This window comes from Canis lupus, chromosome 36 (assembly GCF_003254725.2).
Source record: "Canis lupus dingo isolate Sandy chromosome 36, ASM325472v2, whole genome shotgun sequence".
Taxonomy (NCBI): Eukaryota; Metazoa; Chordata; class Mammalia; order Carnivora; family Canidae; genus Canis; species Canis lupus.
The window spans coordinates 19,952,790-19,973,035 of NC_064278.1; the positions used below are offsets into that span (position 1 = coordinate 19,952,790).

The 20,246-nt window shown below is 33.5% G+C and overlaps 1 protein-coding gene across 8 annotated transcripts in view; it reads right to left on the reverse strand.

Annotated features, from left to right (window-relative positions):
- LNPK (lunapark, ER junction formation factor) overlaps window positions 1-20,246 on the reverse strand; it is a 78,470-nt gene that overhangs the window by 37,085 nt on the left and 21,139 nt on the right. For 6 of the 8 annotated variants that reach the window (XM_049106076.1, XM_049106078.1, XM_049106077.1 and 3 more), the window contains 2 exons: window positions 12,994-13,052; window positions 5,459-5,499 (listed from right to left, as the gene is read on the reverse strand). In XM_049106076.1, the coding sequence (XP_048962033.1) occupies window positions 5,459-5,499; window positions 12,994-13,052 (100 nt within the window). Of the gene's footprint in view, window positions 1-1,584; window positions 1,737-5,458; window positions 5,500-12,993; window positions 13,053-13,828; window positions 13,927-20,246 lie in introns of those variants that run through there. The other 2 variants (XM_035697346.2, XM_049106080.1) reach the window with 2 other exon arrangements.

A 20,246-nucleotide genomic window follows, 5' to 3' on the forward strand; every position in this document is an offset into this window, starting at 1 on the left:
ATAAATTCTCTAAACAAACAGGTTTAATGTTCTGATGTAAAGGAAATGTTTGCAGTTCACTTTAGAGTTGAGAAAAAACTGGGAATCAAGATAGAAAGAGGACATGATACCATATATCCCTAAATCAACATAATCTACATGGAATATCAATGAACTACAACCCTGATCTCTACAAATTAATTTTTGATGTTTTAGGCCAATGTTTAGCAATAGAACTTTACATAATGATGGAAATGGTTTATATGTTCTTAATACAGTAACCACTATGCCATATATAACAAATGTTGCTTATGCAACTGAGGAATGGAATTGTAGTTTTATTCCATTTTAAACAATGTAATTCAAAAGATACATGGGGCTTTTGGCTACTGATGTGGACAGCACAGTTCTAGATGAAGAGGACTACTAGGCTTAAAAAGATTAGATACAACTGTGATCTTTGAAACAACACACAAAACTCAAAATCAAAATGCCACTTCATCAAATGAATGTAATACCTGGTACATCATTCAGCAAATATTTATATCTATGTTCATGTAAAGTATCTTCAATAAACTAAAGCACTAAAAGATGTAAACTATTCTCCTTTTCTAACAAAAATTTTTCACATAATAGCTTAACACACATGTATCCATCCATACATTTTAAGTGAATAACTTGTTTCAAATAGAGACATTCTGATAGAATAAAAAAAAAAAAAAAAGTCTTGAAACTCTGAAGTCAGAAAAAAAAAATCTAGGTTCAAAGCACATCCCCATTCTTAATTACTTAAAAAGATTTTGAGCAATTTAAGTGGCCTCAGTTTCTCTTTTTGTAAAGCAAATACATTAATATTTTCTTCATAGCACTGTTAGGCACTTAAATATATAATAATGTAAGAGAAAGAATCTACAATAGTACCTAATACAATAACACATAATCTTTGTTTAATATACTCAGATTATTCAGAATGGGTCTGAAAACAGCAGTGTTTCCAAATACCCAACATATTAATCCCAGGATTTAGGAATGAAAATTTGATACTCAGAATCCCCTAAAACACATTACTCTGTTTTTCATAATATTTTTTATATGTTAAATAGTAATGAATGATATAACAACGAATGAACTGTTCTTCTGTGATACATTATACTAAAAGTTTCTGAGCTTTTTATTTAAAAAACAAAATAATCACATTTCATTATGAATCAATATTTTGCCAAGATTATATATTTCAATAACATGTAAAAATTATTTCTACTTGATTAAGACATTCCATCATGGACAACACTAAAAGAAGGGAACATTAACACAAATGTCAGAAAAAAAATTTTAATTTTAAAAGGTAATCATACAAATATTTAATATTTAAATTATCATTCTTAAAATTTTAAAACACACAAAGCATCAATTGTTCTATCCAATATTCTTCATCTTTGCTGCATGGCAAAAACTCTAGATTTAGAAAAATTTATTTTGTTATATATTAACTTTGGTCAAATTATTAGGAGTGTGCCCCAAAGCATATTCAACTCAGAGCATTAGGGTACATGTTGCATTATTTAAACTCATCTTTTTACAATTATGAAAATACTGTCTGCTTACCCTGATTTTGGTTCTACTGCTGAAATCAATACTGTTTTTACTAGTTCAGATTTTATATCATTTTCTGATTTCATACAGCAGTATTCCACAATAATAGTCCCATCTTTTCTCTCTGCATTTCTTCTGTTAAAGTATTTACAAAGATCTGGAGCCTAGAGTGAATATTCAAATACTAGAAAATGGCAGCAAACATTATTGGGCAATATAAAAATATAACATTTGAAACTTCTCGTGAGGTGAACAGCACTACACAGAATTACATGCTGAACTTGCTAATTTAAGGACTTTTTTGCTTCCAAAATTTATTTCATGTAATGTCATTAACAGGATTATACATAAAACATACCATGAGTATAAGGTTATTATTACTTATTTGCAAAAAAATTTCACCATTAACAAGAGACAGGGCCCATAAAACATAATATGGCCACAAAAGCAAGACAGATTAATTAGATTGTAAGATTTCTCTACTACATGCTCCTGTCCTGCTCCCACAAATGTCCATATTAACCTAGAGCTCAGAATGTCAGCATTTCTTGCTCTTTCCTTCAACCAGCGTTAGTAGATTCCTTTGAACCAGTAACATTTTGTAGTTAATTGTTAAGCTATAATACTCAGAATTATAACACTTCCTCCCATGTTCTAATATCTCAACTGATTTTTCTCAGGATTGATTGATTGACTGATGGATTTGATTTACTTATTCACGAGACACACAGAGAAAGGCAGAGACATAGGTAGAGGGAGAATCAGGCTCCCTGCAGGGAGCCCAATGTGGAGATTGGATCTCAGGACCCCAGGATCACGGCCTGAGCTAAAGGCAGATGCTCAACCAGTGAGCCACCAAGGTGCCCTTCAGAATTTAGAAAAACATGAATTTCCTGAGAAATGCCAGAAAGGAATTACCACGCAAAATACTCTCCTTAAGGTACACCTGGGTGCCATAGTCAGTTGAGGGACTGACTCTTGGTTTCTGCTCATGTCATGATCTCAGGGTTGTGAGATCCAGCCCGCCTCTGGAGCCTGCTGGAGATTCTCTCCCCTTCCTTTTCCTCCCTCCCACTCTGCTAGTCTGCCACTCCCCATCCCACCCCCACTCATGCATGCATGAGCGCAGTTTCTCTCTTTCTAAAAAAAAATTAATAAAATCTTTAAAAAATAAGAAATACTATGCTTGACAAAGTACAGCATTTTCATGAAGCCACTTAAATTTAAACTCATGTGTTCTGATGGATCCGATTTTGAACTGTTTTCATGAAATGCTCATGGATGCAAAAGGATTATCTATTAAACAGTAATTTTAAAAAACTGAATGTTTGTTTTAGTAGCAAAATATACACATCTAGACTTGGGAGTTTTTAAGATTAATTAAAGATTAATTCCTAGCTTTATTTTAATAATACTTACATTAAGTTCTTAAATTTAAAATATTGTCAAGATACCAATTTTCCTAAAATAATTTAACTTTTTAATCAATTGATAACTCATGTTCATTCTTACACATTACACTTACACAAATCATATTGCAAACCTTTTCAAAATAAAGATAGATCCCTAAGGAAACGACCTTTCATAAAATGTCATGTAATAAATATAATTTGTATTCATTTTATTATTGAAAGAGAGGGATAGGAGTGCCTGGTTGGCTTGGTCAGTTAAGCATCTGCCTTCAGCTCAGCTCATGATCTCAGGGTCCTGGGACTGAGCCCCTGATCGGGTTCTCTGCTCAGTGGGGAGTCTGTTTCTCCCTCTACCCCTCTCTCGGTGATCTCTCTCTCTCTCTAATAAATAAATAAAAATTTTTAAAAAGAAAGAAAGAGGAGGGATAGGAATTGGACAATTTTAGACTGACAGTTATTTTCTTAGACGCATTTCAATAATAAAAGTATTTTTAAAGCTAAAAAATGTGGAGTTTAAAATGAAATATCAATGAATAAGATCAGAGTGCCCCTTCTTTTTCCTCTCATTACCAGCACAATCATAAACAAGCATTGTGCTCCTTACTAACTCACCCTTAACACCTATTGTTCTAAACAAAGTGTAAACAAAGTATAAACAAAGTATAAAGCAACTCAAACAAAGCAGCTCTGTTAAGAGATTGAGTAAGAAAGGCCAGGGACTAGTTCCCAGTAGCAACAGTATTATAACTAACAACAATCAAGTCAAAGCAAATTGTGTTCCCTAATTAATAAAATGAGTTGGAGCAACCAATTTATTTTTTCTTTAATTATACTGCAAGAAATATGACATACTAAACTATTCTGTAATATTGACACCTCTTGAACCATTTAAATATAGACAGGTGTTGACACCTGAACTGAATTTTCCGACTGTTAGGCCTAGATGAAGCATCTTTATGTCGTGATTCCTTCAAAGGCTATTAAAGAAGCAGATTGCTCGGCTTGTCTTTTCACAGAGTTTTCCAAGTCTGCTCTGTTACTCTATTAAGTTTTTGCCCAATCACCTGCTCTCCAAGATTCGCTTTCTAGTGATATAATTGAACTGACATTTGGTCAGCTTCTCCTCACTTAAATTTTTTTTAATTTTCTTCTTTTTTCTTTGTCTTCCTCCCTGTATTTTCTACTTTAATAAAAAATTCTCCATTTTGGTACAAAGTGGAGCTTGGCTCCAACCACCTCTATCAGCTCTTCCTTTTATCACATTAGCAAACCAAACCAATCACATCACAACTTCTATATTACTGAGAACCATTGGTATTTCCTCACTTTGAATTTCTGGCTGTTATATGATGTACAGAATGCAAGAAATATAGTAAGATATAATATTTCCATGTTTCAGAGCCAGGAAAAATGTCAGTGCAATGTTTATAAATAACTCACTGAACACTGAAGAAGCTCAAACAAGTAAGAAATCATTTCGGGATTAAAGTTCTATACTTTTCAAGTACTTAAGTCCTCAAGACCAGTGTCTTTATTACCATTTCACAAAACATTTTTTTTTAAGTAAGCTCTAGGTCCAATGTGGAGGTTGAACTCACAACCCCAAGATCAAGAGTCAGTTCTACTGACCAAGCCAGCCAGGCACCCTCACAGAACAACTTTTAACATTAATCTTAAATTTCATAATTTTTATTAGTTTCATATATAATTGTTACTTATTACATGTTACACTAAAATACATTGGTCATATGCATCTGATTAAATTTTGTTAAATAAGTTTCTACATAACATGCCCTTGCTATCAATTACCATTTTCATACTTCAAAAATAATTATATTAAAAAAATGTAAATTTAAGTCAAACACCAAGTTCAATTCGCTTATTAGTGAGTATGATATATCATCCTCTAAATATCTAAGGCCCTTCTTCTCTTATGCTTGGCCCCCTTTCCAAACATCTTAAGAACACATATAACTGGCCCTATAAGAGATACCCATGTGATCAGAGCTGCTTATAGAAAATGAAAGAAAAAAATTCTTTCACCCTTTCTTCACTCTTTTCATGTAAAATTTGACTTTTACAACCAATCTTTTTTATTCTCTCTCTCCTAGCCTTACTTAGCCTTATTCTGTCCAGAAAACCTGAGAAGGGACATAAGTAGATGTTTGATACTTTTTCAATCCTAATAATCTGGATACCCATTTTTTACCCATGTGCCTCATTGAGTCCTCCAACATTATTTACTTGCTTCTGACTTCCAATTGCATAGATTCTCAAATTCAAAAAAGTCCATATAACTACTTTTCCCATCATTATTAACTAGCAGAAATATTCAGAATTTAGCTTCATCATTAAAACACTATCTAAAAGCATACTTGTTACTTGGATCGTCATTACTTAAACAGATAAACATTACTTATTCAGTTCTCAATATATTTGTCCTATGTAAATTAATTTTAAATAAGTTAACTTACTATTTTTTTCTTCTGGGATTTTAAATCATCCAGTGCTTCATCTAGAAAAAAAAAGATTAAATTAATAAATCAAAGCTAAATCAGGTATTAAGATTAGATATCTTAAAAATAGTATGCCAAATGATATACATTAAGCATCCACAAGAAAACTTTTAGAATTTTTTACTGACATGTACAGATAAAAATTATCTCAAACTTTATACATATATATTTCATATTGTTGCCTATATGTTACAAGTAGAGAAAAAATTGACTTTATATAGAATAAAACACCTTTCAAATTTTAAAAAGACCTATACATTTTATCAAATAGAATTTAAATAATTATTCTTAATTTAATTAAATTTATAGATAAAATTATTATTTCTTCATTTAAGTTCTGGGGTAGCAAATATCTGAATACTCAAATCAAATCAAAGTATATTATTTATGCAAAATACAAATACAAACTTATACAAAGACTGTACTATATTTTAATATTTTAGTTTTTAATGTGCTAGCAGACTTATTACTAATGGGGGGGGAAAGCCTGCTAACATCTTTAAAGAGAATAGACATCTATAGTTACATAAGGCCAAGCCAAATATTTATCCCTTAATCCAGAAGTCAGCAAACTTTTTCTAAAAGGGCCAGACAGTTAAATATTTTAGGCATTATGGGCCAAAAGGCAAAACTAAGTCAGTACTTTTTAAAACAAAAAGGTAAAAAAAATAAAAATAAAAATAAAACAAAAAAGTAAACAGATTTCCACAAATCTTTATTGACAAAATTCAATACGATAATAATTGAGTTAAATTTTTTTTTGTAACACAGATCTATCACTTAAAAGAATCGAATTATTTTCTTTTGGGTGGGGAGATAACATTTAAATGAGGTTCAAAGTTAGTGTTCTCTATCATCAAAAATGATTGCAAATATTAGCACGTTGATGTTGATCTGTCATGAGATTTTATACATTTGATTCTTTGAAAATGGTTTTTCAGACATATAGGTACTGCTAAATACTGAAATCAGTCCACAAGACCATGATTTTAATTGAGTAAATTCATTGTTTGGAAGGCATTTATAGACTACTTAACTCGTCTATTGATATTCGCCTTTTCTTGTCATTATATTGCAAATTAATCACTTTCTCCTCAATTGTATAGTTAAACAAATTTTGAAATACAGAAATTTCCTTTGTACTTCTTGAAGTCTGAAAAACACTGTTGGGTCGTTTCTCTTTTGGCTAAGATCAAATGTGAAAAACACTGCTTGAACTATAATTTCAGCTCAGATCATGTATTTACTACAAATTTCAGGGGGAATGAGGATCTTGCTTCTTGCTTTTCCAAGTCTTTTTTACTTTTTTAAGATGTTTTTATTTATTTATTCATGGGAGACACGGGGGTGGGGGGGTGGGGGGGGCAGAGACACAGGCAGAGGGAAAAGCAGGCTCCATGCAGGGAGCCCGACATGGGACTGGATCCTGGGTCTCCAGGATCACGCCCTAGACTGAAGGCGGCGCTGAATGCTGAGCCACCCGGGCTGCCCCCAAGTCTTTTTAAAAAAATTATTTTGTGTCAATACAATGACATTTATTTTCTAAATGACTTTATAGCACTATAGGTTTTGCATATAAGGATTGTTTGTCTTGCAATCTTAGGCTGAACTCCTTAAGAACCATTGTCAACTCTGCAACAAAAGCTAATTTTCCAAAGTCAGTCAACATTCAATCATAGTGGTTGAAGGTGGTTCTTCTCATACACAAATACTACAATCTATGCCCTGAGCTCAAAACATCACAATAAAACTGTACCGGCAGGTTAAGATATTCAGCTTCTATTTATGATTAAATTCCACATAACTGACAATGGTTAAGTTCTTGAGAGTAAATAAAATTCTCCATTGACACTACTAACTTATGGTAGTTCAAATACGCTCGGAAAAGTACCTGCTGCCACATAACACAATGAATAACCACAAAATGAAAACACCTTACAGTTTCACAAGTTTGCAAATTAATCCAAATAGGCCTTTTTCTGCTTCATGCATTTTTTTTTTATTGTAGTTGACACACAATGCTACATTAGTTTCAGGTATACTGAAACTAATTTGACAAGTTTATACATTATGCTATGTTCACAAGTGTAGCTACCATCTGTCCCATTACATCACTAATACAATTTCATTGACTGTATTCTTTATTCTGTGCCTTTTAGTCCTATGACCTACTCATTCCATAACTGGAGGTCTATGTCCCTCACCCCTCTTCATCCATTTTGCCCAATCCCCGAACCTTTCTCCTCTGGCAATCATCAGTTTATTCTCTGTATTTACAAATCTGATTCTGCTTTTTGTTTACTCAGGTTTCTTAGATTCCACCTATGAATGGAATTATGTTATTTGTCTTTATCAGTCTGACTTATTTCACTTAGCATAATACCCTTTAAGTCTATCCATAATGTCTCAGCACAATCTCATCCTTCATATCCCATTGTGTGTGTTATCTATTTGTCTACTGATGGACACTTAGATTACTTCTGCAGTTATTGTAAATAGTGCTGCAATAAACACAAGGTGCATATATGTTTTTAAGTTGGTGTTTTCATTTTTTCTGGGTAAATACCCAATAGTTGAATTGTTGGATCATACGGTATTTCTATTTTTAATTTTTCAAGAAATCTCCATACTATTCTCAACAGTGGCTGTACTAATTTACATTCCAGCTAACAGTACACAAAAGTTCCTTTTTCTCCACATCCTAACCAAATTATCTTTTTTAATTTTAGCCTTTCTAAGAGATATGAGGTGATATCTCACTGTAGTTCTGATTTGCATTTCCCTGATGATTGGTGATGCTGAGTATCTTTTCCTGTGTCTTTTTCCTGTGTCTACTACAATTGAGCAGTATCAGATCCAAGAAAGATCACTCAAAATCATTTGCCATATTTTTAAACTATCTTGCTTCCAATATTCTGTTCTTCAAGCAATTATTCTTGCCAAAAGGCTACTTACTAACTAAGCAAATATACTTTCTCTGAATATATTTTTTTCAGCTGCTGTAATCAAACAATAATTAATTCACTATTGGTAAATAAATGACTTTCTCTGCTTCACTAATAGGCCAATCAGAAACTTATTTGGTTGAAGCTCCATTTTCATTTTTTTTTTTTTTTTGGTAAGATTGTTTGTTTGTTTGTTTGTTTGTTTGTGAGAAGGAGAGAGAGAGTACAAGCAGAGGGAGTAGCAGAGGTAAGGGAGAAGCAGGCTCCCCACTGAGCCAGGAGCCTGATATGGGGCTCACAGTCCTGGGATCATGACCTGAGCAGAAGACAGTCACTTAATGTATGAAGCCACCCAGGCACCTCTCACTTTTTATTTTTATGAAGAATTCAGCTATGATGAGATATTCCATTTTTAAAATTCTAATTCTTATGACCATTGCTATTCTGTGAGTTGGGAATATTATGAGTACTTGGTTTGGTACTATCAATGTATATTTTTATTCTTCGAGCACAACTATAATGTCATTGAATAATAAACACAATGCTTTATGTTTTGATAACAAAACAACCCACGGTCTACTATGCCCTAAAAATGCAACATTCAAAGTTAAATCTTCTCTTTCTCTTCTTTTGTTTTTTTCATGATGAGTATACAGTGGTAATTTTGAAAATATAAAATTGTCACTATATATGGCACATGAAATGTCAAGTTATAATTGTGTCACTGTGATTTGTAGTACATCCTGCAACAGTCTGAAGTGTTGAGAGCACCACATAGTCTATCACAACTACTTAACTCTGCCATTGTAGGATGAAAGGAGTTACAGACAACATTTAAGTGAATGGGCAGCATTTTGCTCCAATAAAAACAGAAATTTGAATTTAATATAAATGTAATATCCCAAAATATTCTTTTGAATTTTTCAATGATCTAAAAATTTGAAAATCATTCTTAAATCATGACATGTAAAAGTGGTGGGCAGGACTTGGCCCACAGGCTATGGTTTACCAACTCTTATTCTATACTAGGTCCAAGGTATAAAAAAAAAGGAAATAAAACTAAAAGAGAACAAAAAGCAAGAACACAGGGGCAGCCCTGGTGGCCCAGCGGTTTAGCGCCACCTTCAACCCAGGGCCTGATCCTGGAGACCTGGGATTGAGTCCCACATCAGGCTCCCTGCATGCAGCCTGCTTCTCCCTCTGCCTGTGTCTTTGCCCCTCTCTCCCTCTCTCTCTCTCTCTCTCTCTCTCTGTCTCTGTCTCTCATGAATAAATAAGTAAAATCTTTTAAAAAAAAAAAAAAGAAAGCAAGAACACAATCAATAGCTTCAGGCTTAAATATATATATACTACAATTGACTTTATACTATGAGTTTTTATGCTAAAAAAATAAATGTAGGACTGTAAGATAATCTTTTATGAGTTCTATTTTAAATGTACATGTAATACATACTCAAATGAATTTTTTTAAATAAAAGGATCCCTGAAATAATTTTTAAAGCAACCCTTTTATATAATAACTATGTCCTGATGTGTCTATTTATAAGTTAAAATATTCATACATTTAATTTGCTTAGAGAAGTGTTTCCAAGCACTCTTTTAAGAAGAGATTTTTTTGTATTTTCCACTATTTTGTTAGTTCCATGAGGTCAGAGAACATTTTGTTTTAAACTTCTTCCTGTCCTTCTGCTGTATTACCAAATATCACTGGAAACAACATCATAAGCTTAATTTCCTTAATATGATAGTAAGTACCAATATTTTTAAAAGCACAGCAAATATCATACTTTATGGTAAAAAAATAAAAGCTTTTCCACTGAGAATTAGAAACTAGACAAAGAATCTGCTATTTCCACTTCAACTCACTATTATACTGAGTCCTAATCCATTAAAACAAGACAAATTAAAAAGACAAGAAAAATAAAAAAGAATAAGGAATAGAAAAGAAAAATCAGTACCATCAGCCCTCGTGTGTTAACACTTCGCAATTTTTATATACGTTGGCATAGTTTCACTTAGTACTCATAATAATCCTTCTAAAACAAATATTTCATGTGTATGATGATGATGATAATACATGTTTCCACTTTGCAAATTAGGAAACTGAGGTTCAGAGAATTAAAATTTGTCTGTAGGACAAAAAGATAGCCAGTGTGGTGGAGCATAAGTGAAAGACGAAGAGTAGAAAGAGATGAAGTTAGAGAATAGGCATACGCCAGAAAGTAGGAGTAAAGAATTCAGATTTACTCTGGCTGTCACGGGAAACCATTACAAAATTTGAAGCAATGGGCAGCCCAGGTGGCTCAGTGGTTTAGCGCTGCCTTAAGCCCAGGGTGTGATCCAGGAAACCTGGGATCAAGTCCCACATTGGGCTCCCTGCATGGAGCCTGCTTCTCCCTCTCCCTGTCTCTGCCTCTCTCTCTCTGTGTCTCTCATGAGTAAATAAATAAAATCTTAAAAAAAATAATAAAAATAAAAATTTGAAGCAGGAAAGATACAACAACTATTTTATACCTTAAAAATAGACTGGTTTGGAAGTCATTCCTATTACAGGTAGGAGATGGACAATGACCTGAATTACAAAGTAGTAGTAGTAAAGCATATTAGAAGTGGTCAGATGCAAGATAATTGTGGAGGTAGAGATGATAGGACTTTGAAGGGGAGAGAGAAATGCATAGTAGATTAAAGGGAATATGAAGTAAAAATCGAGTCCTGCCCACCCTTCCCCCCACAACTATGTGGAAGTGAGATTATACACCAATAGAGACAACCCAAGAGAAAGAGATAACACAAAAGAAGGTAATTGCAGGAAGAGATAACTGCAAGAACAAAGTCCTTGAGATGGCCAGAGTATCCAGAATCCAAAGCATAAATGGAGAGCTTAGCCATAGATGGCATCAAGTTCAGTCTTCCAGACTACCACTGAAGGATGCTAACATACTGAGTATCAGATGGAGCTAACTGGATATATTTGGTGGTGGCAGTAGCTCTCATCTATTTACATCTATTTTCTCCATGAGTTGCCAGGTAGATTTTTGTGGGTTTTGTTTGTTTGTGAATTTTGAATTTTTATTTAGTTGACTCATTGGTTGGTTTTATTTTGGTTTGGTTTTTGTTTATTTGCAGGAAGGCAGGTATTAGTGATCTGAAGAGAAATACAATATCAAGAAATACTCTCAAAGAGAAAAAAGTGAATTTTCTAGGGAACTATGAAATAGGACCATGTAGTAGTACAGAGTATACATTTAATATTTACTATCATAGATTTAAAATAAGTCTGGTCAGGGACACCTGGGTGGCTCGGCCAGTTAAGCATCTGCCTTTGGCTCAGGTGATGAACCCGGGGTCCTGGGATCCAGCCTCCATGCTTCTCCCCCTTCCTCTGCTTCTCCCCTCCTCCTTGCTCTCTCTCTTATATAAATAAATAAATAATCTTTTTTAAAAATAAAATAAGTCTAGTCAGTATGCTTTCTATGATTTCTTTTGAAAGAAATTTAGCTTTTCTGATGCAGGGATAGACCAAGCTTATAAAAGTTTTTAACCAGAAGAGTTTTGCAGTCATAGATTAAGAATATAATTGTATTTAAATAAGGTACAGTTTCTGCCAAATAGAATGGGAAAATGGGGCAAAGGTGTCAAGAGTATCTGCAAGGAATGGTCGCTGGGCTAACCCATGAACATACACTGGGTTAAAGAGAAGTCATAAGTAAGGGGGGCAATTTGAAAGTCATATATGAACCTTACTTGGATTTGAATCAAACAAACAAAATATATTTAATATTTTATGATATTAGGTATGATATGATATGATAATATATTACTTTACGTTAATGATAATCATTGTATAATGTATTTTCTTAAAGGCCTTTCATGGATAGATATAACTGGGATATACTTAAAAAAATATAGTATGTAGATAAGAGGGTGGGGATAAAAATTAAACAAGGCTGACCATGAGCTGATAGTTATTTACATTGTGTGATAAGTATATGAGCACTTATACTATTCACTTTCCTTTTGTGTATATAATTTTGTATGTGAAGTTTTTGACAATGAAAAGTTAAAACAAAAAAAAGAAGTCACATTCAAAGTTCGTTTATGATGAAATTCACATATATTTGCTTAATTATAACTCATACTTTTATACCTGAAAATCTTTAAAATCTGTACACAAGATACAGAAGGAAACATCATAATTTGCATATTTTCATAAAAACAAAAGCCTAGGAACTGTGAGGTTAAAGAGAATGGTGCAATTAATTAACAAATTAAAAGATGTCTACTCTATAATAACATAAGTTTTGTGTGAAGATTAATAAATAATTTCTCTCAATTTAAAAGATCAATTAATGAAAGGAACTATTTTGTATAAAAAAATTCTGAATAAACAAGATGAACATAACACAAATGTAAATAGAATCCCTTTAGTATTTACAAGATTGTCATTTCAATACACCATTTCACAACCTGCCATTCAGTTACAAACCAATGTACTATAAGAAGGTGTTTTTTAAAATGTATTTATAAAAACTTAGAAATTAAACTTACTATTTCTTTCTGTTCTCTTGGAAAAGAAGAAAATAAGCACTGTTCTTATGCTCCAGATGCTACAGAGGAAGCAAAATTCAGAAACAAAAACCAACATTAGGGTAAGTGAATTAAAAGCCATATAAAATGAAAACAAATATACATTTCCAGTTAGAGTTCAGTACATTGCTTCCCTTTATATTTTGAAAATCAGAAAGTATTTCTGTATTTGAGACTATCAGAGGTCTACCTCTGCTTTCAAGAGTTCTCAAGATAAAACACATGGACCTTCTGAGGGTTCCCCAGAATTATGAAATTACCTTTCTGTGTATAAGTGCATTTCTCTGGAAAGAGCACTATGTTTATCACTCTGAAAGGGGTCTATAAACCAGCCCGCCCAAAAATTATAGAATCCCTTCTTACTAAGTAAGCATCAACTCCAAAAATTTGTCTATTCCCATGCATTGAGAGAAAAGCACATTTCACAAATCCAGCACATTGTGCAAATATAAGCTGCTATTACTTCCCTATTATTTAACACTGGAAGGATCCTCTCTACTAAACAGAATAAGCTATCTAGAAGAGAAAAAAACTTACCTTCAAGGAAGTACTTTACAAGTAAACTTAGCTAAACACTTCCGTTCAAAGATTTTATGAGAATTCTTTGGGCCTTACATTAGTAAGACATGAAATGATATTAAAAGTAAATCAAAGAATGATCCTAATCACAAACTTGTCAAGGTCATCTCTCAAATTCAATGTAAATACAGCACAATAGTTTTCTTCAAAGAACATAGCAGAATACATATACAAACATTATTCATAATTTTATAAAAGAAATACATTGCAAGGGTACCTTTGTGGTCCTTCCAAATATTTTCTTGTGCTGCATCTCAAGTGCACATGGAATATTCTCCAAACAGGTAACATACTGGTTCACAAACCAGGTCTCAACTAGTACAAAAAGATTGAGATCATATCATGCATATTTTCAGACCACACTGCTATAATACATGAACCACAAGAAAAAAACTGGAAGGACCACAAATATATGGAAGTTAAAGAATATCCTACTGAAGAATGAACAAGTACACCAGGAAATTAAAGAAGAATTAAAAAAAATACATGGCAGCAAATGAAAATGAAAATACAACAGTTCAAAACCTTTGGGATACAGCAAAAGTGGTCCTAAGAGGAAAGTACATAGCAATACAGGCTTTCCTCAAGAAGCAAGAAAAGTCTCAAATTCACAACCTAACCTTACACTTAAAGGAACTAGAAAAAGAACAGCAAATAAAGCCTAAATCCAGCAGGAAAAGAGAAATAATAAAGATTAGAGTAAAAATCGATGATACAGAAATCAAAAAAACAGTAGAAGAGATCAATGAACTGGCCTGGTTCTGACTGAAACTGAGCTGGTTCTTTGAAAGAATTAATAAGATCAATAAAGCCCTGGCCAGACTTACCAAATAGAAAAGAGAAAGGACCCAAATAAATAAAATCATGAATGAAAGAGGAGAGATTACAACCAACACTCAAGAAACACAATTATAAGAGAGTATTATGAGCAATTATATGCCAACAAATTAGGCAATCTGGAAGAAATGGATAAATTCCTAGAAACATATGAACTACCAAAACTGAAACAGGAAGAAATAGAAAACTTGAACAGATCCATAACCAGCACAGAAACTGAATTAGTTTAAAAAAAAAAAAAAAAGGAGTTCAGGGTCAGATGTCTTCCCAGGGGAATTCTACCAAACATTTAAAGAAGAATTAATGTCTATTCTTCTGAAACCGTTCCAAAAAAATAGAAATGGAAGGAAAACTTCCAAACTCATTCTATGAAGCCAGTATTACCTTAATCTCAAAACCAGACACAGACCCCACTAAAAAAGAGAATTACAGATCAATATCCCTGATGAACATGAATACAAAAATTATCACCAAGATACTAGCTAACAGGATCCAACAGTACATTTAAAAAATTATTCACCACAACCAAGTGGGATTTATTCCTGGGCTACAGGGGTGGTTCAACATACTCAAATCAATGTGATACACATTAATAAAAGAAAGGACCACTAGATGTTCCTCTAACAGACGCAGAAAAAGCATTTGACAAAATACAGCATCTTTTCTTGATAAAACAAAAACAAAAAACAAAAACAACAACAAAAACAACCTCTCCATGTGTAGCAATGGAGGGCACATACCTCAGTATCATAAAAGCCATATATGAAAGACCCACAGCAAGCATCATCCTCAACAGGGAAAAACTGAGAGCTTTTCTTCTAAGGTTAGGAAAATGGCAGGGATGTCCACTCTTACCACCGTTGTTTAACATAGCACTTGAAGTCCTAGCCTCAGCAATCATACAACAAAAATCAATAAAAGGCATCCAAATCAGCAAAGAAGAAGTCAACTTTATGGGGAGATTGCGTAGTTCAGTTAGTTAAGCAGCTGCCTTCGGATCAGGTCATGATCCCAGGGTCCTACTTCTCCCTCTCCCTCTGCTGCTCCTCCTGCTTGTACTCTCTCTCTGTCAAATAAATAACTAAAATCTTAAGAAAAAATAAAGAAGAAGAAGAAGAAATCAAGTCAAACTTACTCTTCACAGACGACATGATACTCTGGAAAACCCAACAGACTGGGTGGCTCAGTTGGTTATGCATCTGCATTTGGCTCAGGTCATGATCTCAGGGTCCTTGGATCGAGCCCTGCATTGGGCTCCCTGCTCAGCAGAGTCTGCTTCTCCCTCTCCCTCTAACCCTCCTCCTGCCTCAACACACACACTTGCTCTTTCTCTCCATCTCAAATAAATTAATGAATGAATGAATGAATGAAAGAAAGAAAGAAAGAAAGAAAGAAAGAAAGAAAGAAAGAAAGCAAGCCCAAAAGACTCTACTCAAAAATTGCTAAAACTGATACAGGAATTCAGCAAAGCTGCAGAATATTAAATCAATGTACAGAGGTCAGGTGCATTTCTATACACTAACAATGAAGCAGAAGAAAGAGAAATTAAGGAATCGATCCCATTTATAATTGCACCAAAACCCCTAAGATACTTAGGAACGAACCTAACCAGAGAGGTAGAGGATCTATACTCTGAAAACTAGAGAACACTTATGAAAGAAACTGAGGAAAACACCAAGAAATGGGAAAACACTCCATGCTCATGGATTGGAAGAACAAATATTATTGAAATGTCTATACTACCCAAAGCAATCTACACATTCAATGCAATCCCTATCAAAATAGCAGCAGCATTTCTCACAGAGTTGGAACAAACTATCCTTAAATTTGTATGGAACCAGGAAAGATCCCAAAGGAAAAAAAAAAAAAACCAAAGTGGGAGGCATCACAATTCTGGACTTCAAGCTGTATTATAAAGCTGTAATCAACAAGACAATATGGTACTGGCACAAAAACAGACACATGGATCAATGGAACAGAATAGACAATCCAGAAATGGACTCTATGGTAAACTAATCTTTGACAAAGCAGGGAAGAATATCCAATGGAAAAAAAGACAGTCTCTTCAACAAATGGTGTTGGAAAAATTGGACAAACACATGTGGAAGAATGAAACTGGACCACTTTCTTACACCATACACAAAGATAAACTCAAAATGAATGAAAGACATAAATGTGAGACAAGAATTCATCAAAATCCAAGAAAAGAACACAGGCAGCAAGCTCTTTGACCTGTCATAGCAACTCACTAGAACACGCCTCCAAAGGGAAGGAAAACAAAAGCAGAATATTGAAATATACTCCCTTACTCCAAAATAAAGCACAGAAATCCCCCTTTGTGGACAAGAAGTTCTTCTTTTGGTTTTTATCAGAACTACTGCTGGAGAAAATGAGCTATCATAAAATACACATTTCCTTCAAGACTTGAAGAGACAGAACATATATAGTTAATCTTTAGGACCAAATTAACTGAAATTCTTTCGTATTTTTAAAACAAAATTTAGGGAGAAAATAAATCTAGTTCTAGTTATTCCAATGAAGGTTTTTGCTCTCCTAATAAATATAATTTATGAAAATAGAGCAACATGTTTTGTGAAGATATTAAAGATACTATTACTAAAAAAAAAAAAAAAAAAAAAAAAAATAAAGATACTATTACTGACTCCTATTTTGACAATAGCTGCCTAATTTCCATTTCCTCTTCTCTTCTTAGAAATATTCCAAACAACAAGGAGAAGAAAAATAAAAATTCCTGTCCTGGTATAAAATAAGATATAGCTAAAACCCAACTCTCAAAACGTGTGGGCAGACTCCCAAAAGTAATGGAGATCATGAAGATCAAAAGTGCAAACACAGAAGGAAATCTATTTATCTCACAAAGGGGTAGCAAGACAAACTTCTCAAAGTGTAAAGCCTAAAGCCCCTGTTTGTAACAAGAATAAGACACACATGCTATAGGCAGAAACTCCTCAATTTGGTTCCAACGATGAAACAGAAAAGGCAGAGCTTAAAGAGAAACCATTCGGAAATACCGTTTACAAAGAACATTGTTTTTATGGCAGCAGGAGAGAAAAGAGGTTTTGTATTAGGAAAAAACACACAGTTGCCTAACCCTATTGGCTGGGGAAAGATAAAAGCTAACAAATTAGCACATTCAATCCTGGATCATAAGGAAAATTCTAGATAGCCTGGAATGTGGGAATATATGCCCTGATACTCACACAAATCTCCTACAAAAAAACAGGCAAAAGTAAAGTAAAATACCACATAGCTAGAGAAATCTATATTTTTAAGTTAAAACAAAAAAAGCAAAATACAAAATTATGTTCCAAAAACTAGACCAATGTCTTTCCTCTCAATAAATGTAAGTGACTAAACTAACCAGAGCAAAAAACTTTCAGACTGGATCATAAAAACAAAACCCAACTCTATAATATAAACTAACATCTAAAATAAGAGTTTTTCAAAAAAATAAAATAAAAAAAAAAATAAAAAAATAAGAGTTTTTCAAAAAAAATAAATAAAAAATAAAATAAGAGTTTTTCAAAATAAAATAAAATAATAAAATAAAATAAAATAAAATAAAATAAGAGTGTTTCAAAGTTGAAGAAAATAAAACCATGGGCAAAAGTATACTAGGTAAATACTCACAAAACAAGGTTATCTTAATAGCCCACAAGGTTGAAATCAAGACACCCCCCACCACCACCAAGAAAGTTTTAAACTAGAAAAAGAAAGTCATTTCATAGTGTTAAAAATGATGCAGTTCCTTTCCAACAAATGGTGTTAGAGCTACTGAGCATCCATGGACAAAATGAAGGAAAGAAAAAAATAAATGAATCTCAACATGAACCTCACACCTTATATACAAATTAACTCAAAATGGCTCATGAATTTAAAAATGTTGGAAGAAAAAAAAAGCATAGAAAAAAGCGAAAGAAGATAATCTTTAGAACCTATAGTTAGAGAACCTTGACAACAAAAGCACAATCCATAAAAGGAAAAATAAATTTTGTTCTGCAAAAGCCCTATTAAGAGAATAAAAGACAAACTACAGACTGGGAAAAAATATTTGCAAACCACATGCCCAGTAAATAACTTGTATCTACAATATAAAAAGAACTCTCAGGGATCCCTGGGTGGCGCAGCGGTTTAGCGCCTGCCTTTGGCCCAGGGCGCGATCCTGGAGACCCGGGATCAGATCCCACGTCGGGCTCCCGATGCATGGGGCCTGCTTCTCCCTCTGCCTCTCTCTCTCTCTCTCTCTCTCTCTCTCTCTCTGTGACTATCATAAATAAATAAAAATTTAAAAAAAAAAATAAATAAATAAAAAAAAATAAAAAGAACTCTCAGAGCTCAACAGCAAAAAGAGTAAAAAATCCAATTAGAAAATTAGGAGACATGAACAGACATTTCACAGAAGAGGAGATATAAATGGCAAATAAACACATGAAAAAAAGTTCAATATCATTAGCCCTTAGGGAAATGTAAATTAAAACCACAATGAAATATCACTACATATCTATCAGAATAATCAAAACAGGAAATAGCAAAATACCAAATGCTGGCAAGGGCACATTTATATGCAACCAGTAGAAATGCAAAATGGTACATCTACCCTGAAAAAATGTTTAGCAGTTTCTTTAAAAACTAAACATGTACTTACCATATGCCTTAGAAATTACATTCTTAGGGATATACTCCCAAAGAAATAAAAACTTATGTTCAGACAAATGCCTATATATAAATGTTCATTGAAGTCTTACTTGTTTTTTGTTTTGTTTTTAATTTATTTTTTATTGGTGTTCAATTTGCCAACATATAGAATAACACCCAGTGCTCATCCCATCAAGTGCCCCCCACAGTGCCCGTCACCCAGTCACCCCCTCCCCCCGCCCACCTCCCTTTCTACCACCCCTTGTTCGTTTCCCAGAGTTAGGAGTCTCTCATATTCTGTTTCCCTTTCTGATATTTCCCACTCATTTTTTCTCCTTTCCACTTTATTCCCTTTCACTATTTTTTATATTCCCCAAATGAATGAGACCATATAATGTTTGTCCTTCTCCGATTGACTTATTGAAGTCTTATTTGTAATAGCCAAAAACTGGAAACTATCCAAATGTCCTTCAACAAGTGTACGGTTAAACAAACTGAAGTATGTCATTACCATGGAATACTACCCAACAACACAAAGAAACTATTAATACACTTAACATCTTGAAAGGATCTCAAGATTATGGTAAATGAAAAAACCCAGTTTCAAAAGGTTATATGCTATGTGATCTCATTTTATAATTCTTGAAATAATAAAATTATAGAGATATAAAACAGATTAGTGGGTGGAAGGGTTAAGAATGGAGTAGGTGGAAGAGAGTTGGTATGACTACAAAGGGATGGCAAGAAGGAGCCTGGTGGTTTATTTTATTTATTTAACTTAAGTAATCTCTACACCCAATGTGGGGCTTGAACTCATGACCCTGAGATCAAGAGCCACATGCTCCACCAACCAAGCCAGCCAAGGAACTCCAAGTCTTGTGGTTTTAGAACAGTCCTGAATCTGAATTATGGTATAGTGACATGAAGCTACACATATGATAAAATTACATGGAAATATAAAGCACACACACAAAAGTGCAGGTAAAACTGGTAAAATCTGACAGACTCTGTGAATTGAGTCTCCACACCCAGCATGGAGCCCAATGCATGTCAGTTTCCTAATTGTGATATTTTACTGTACTTTATGCAAGATGTTACCACTGGGGAAAGCTAGGTAAAGAATGCATGAGATCTGCTTGAAC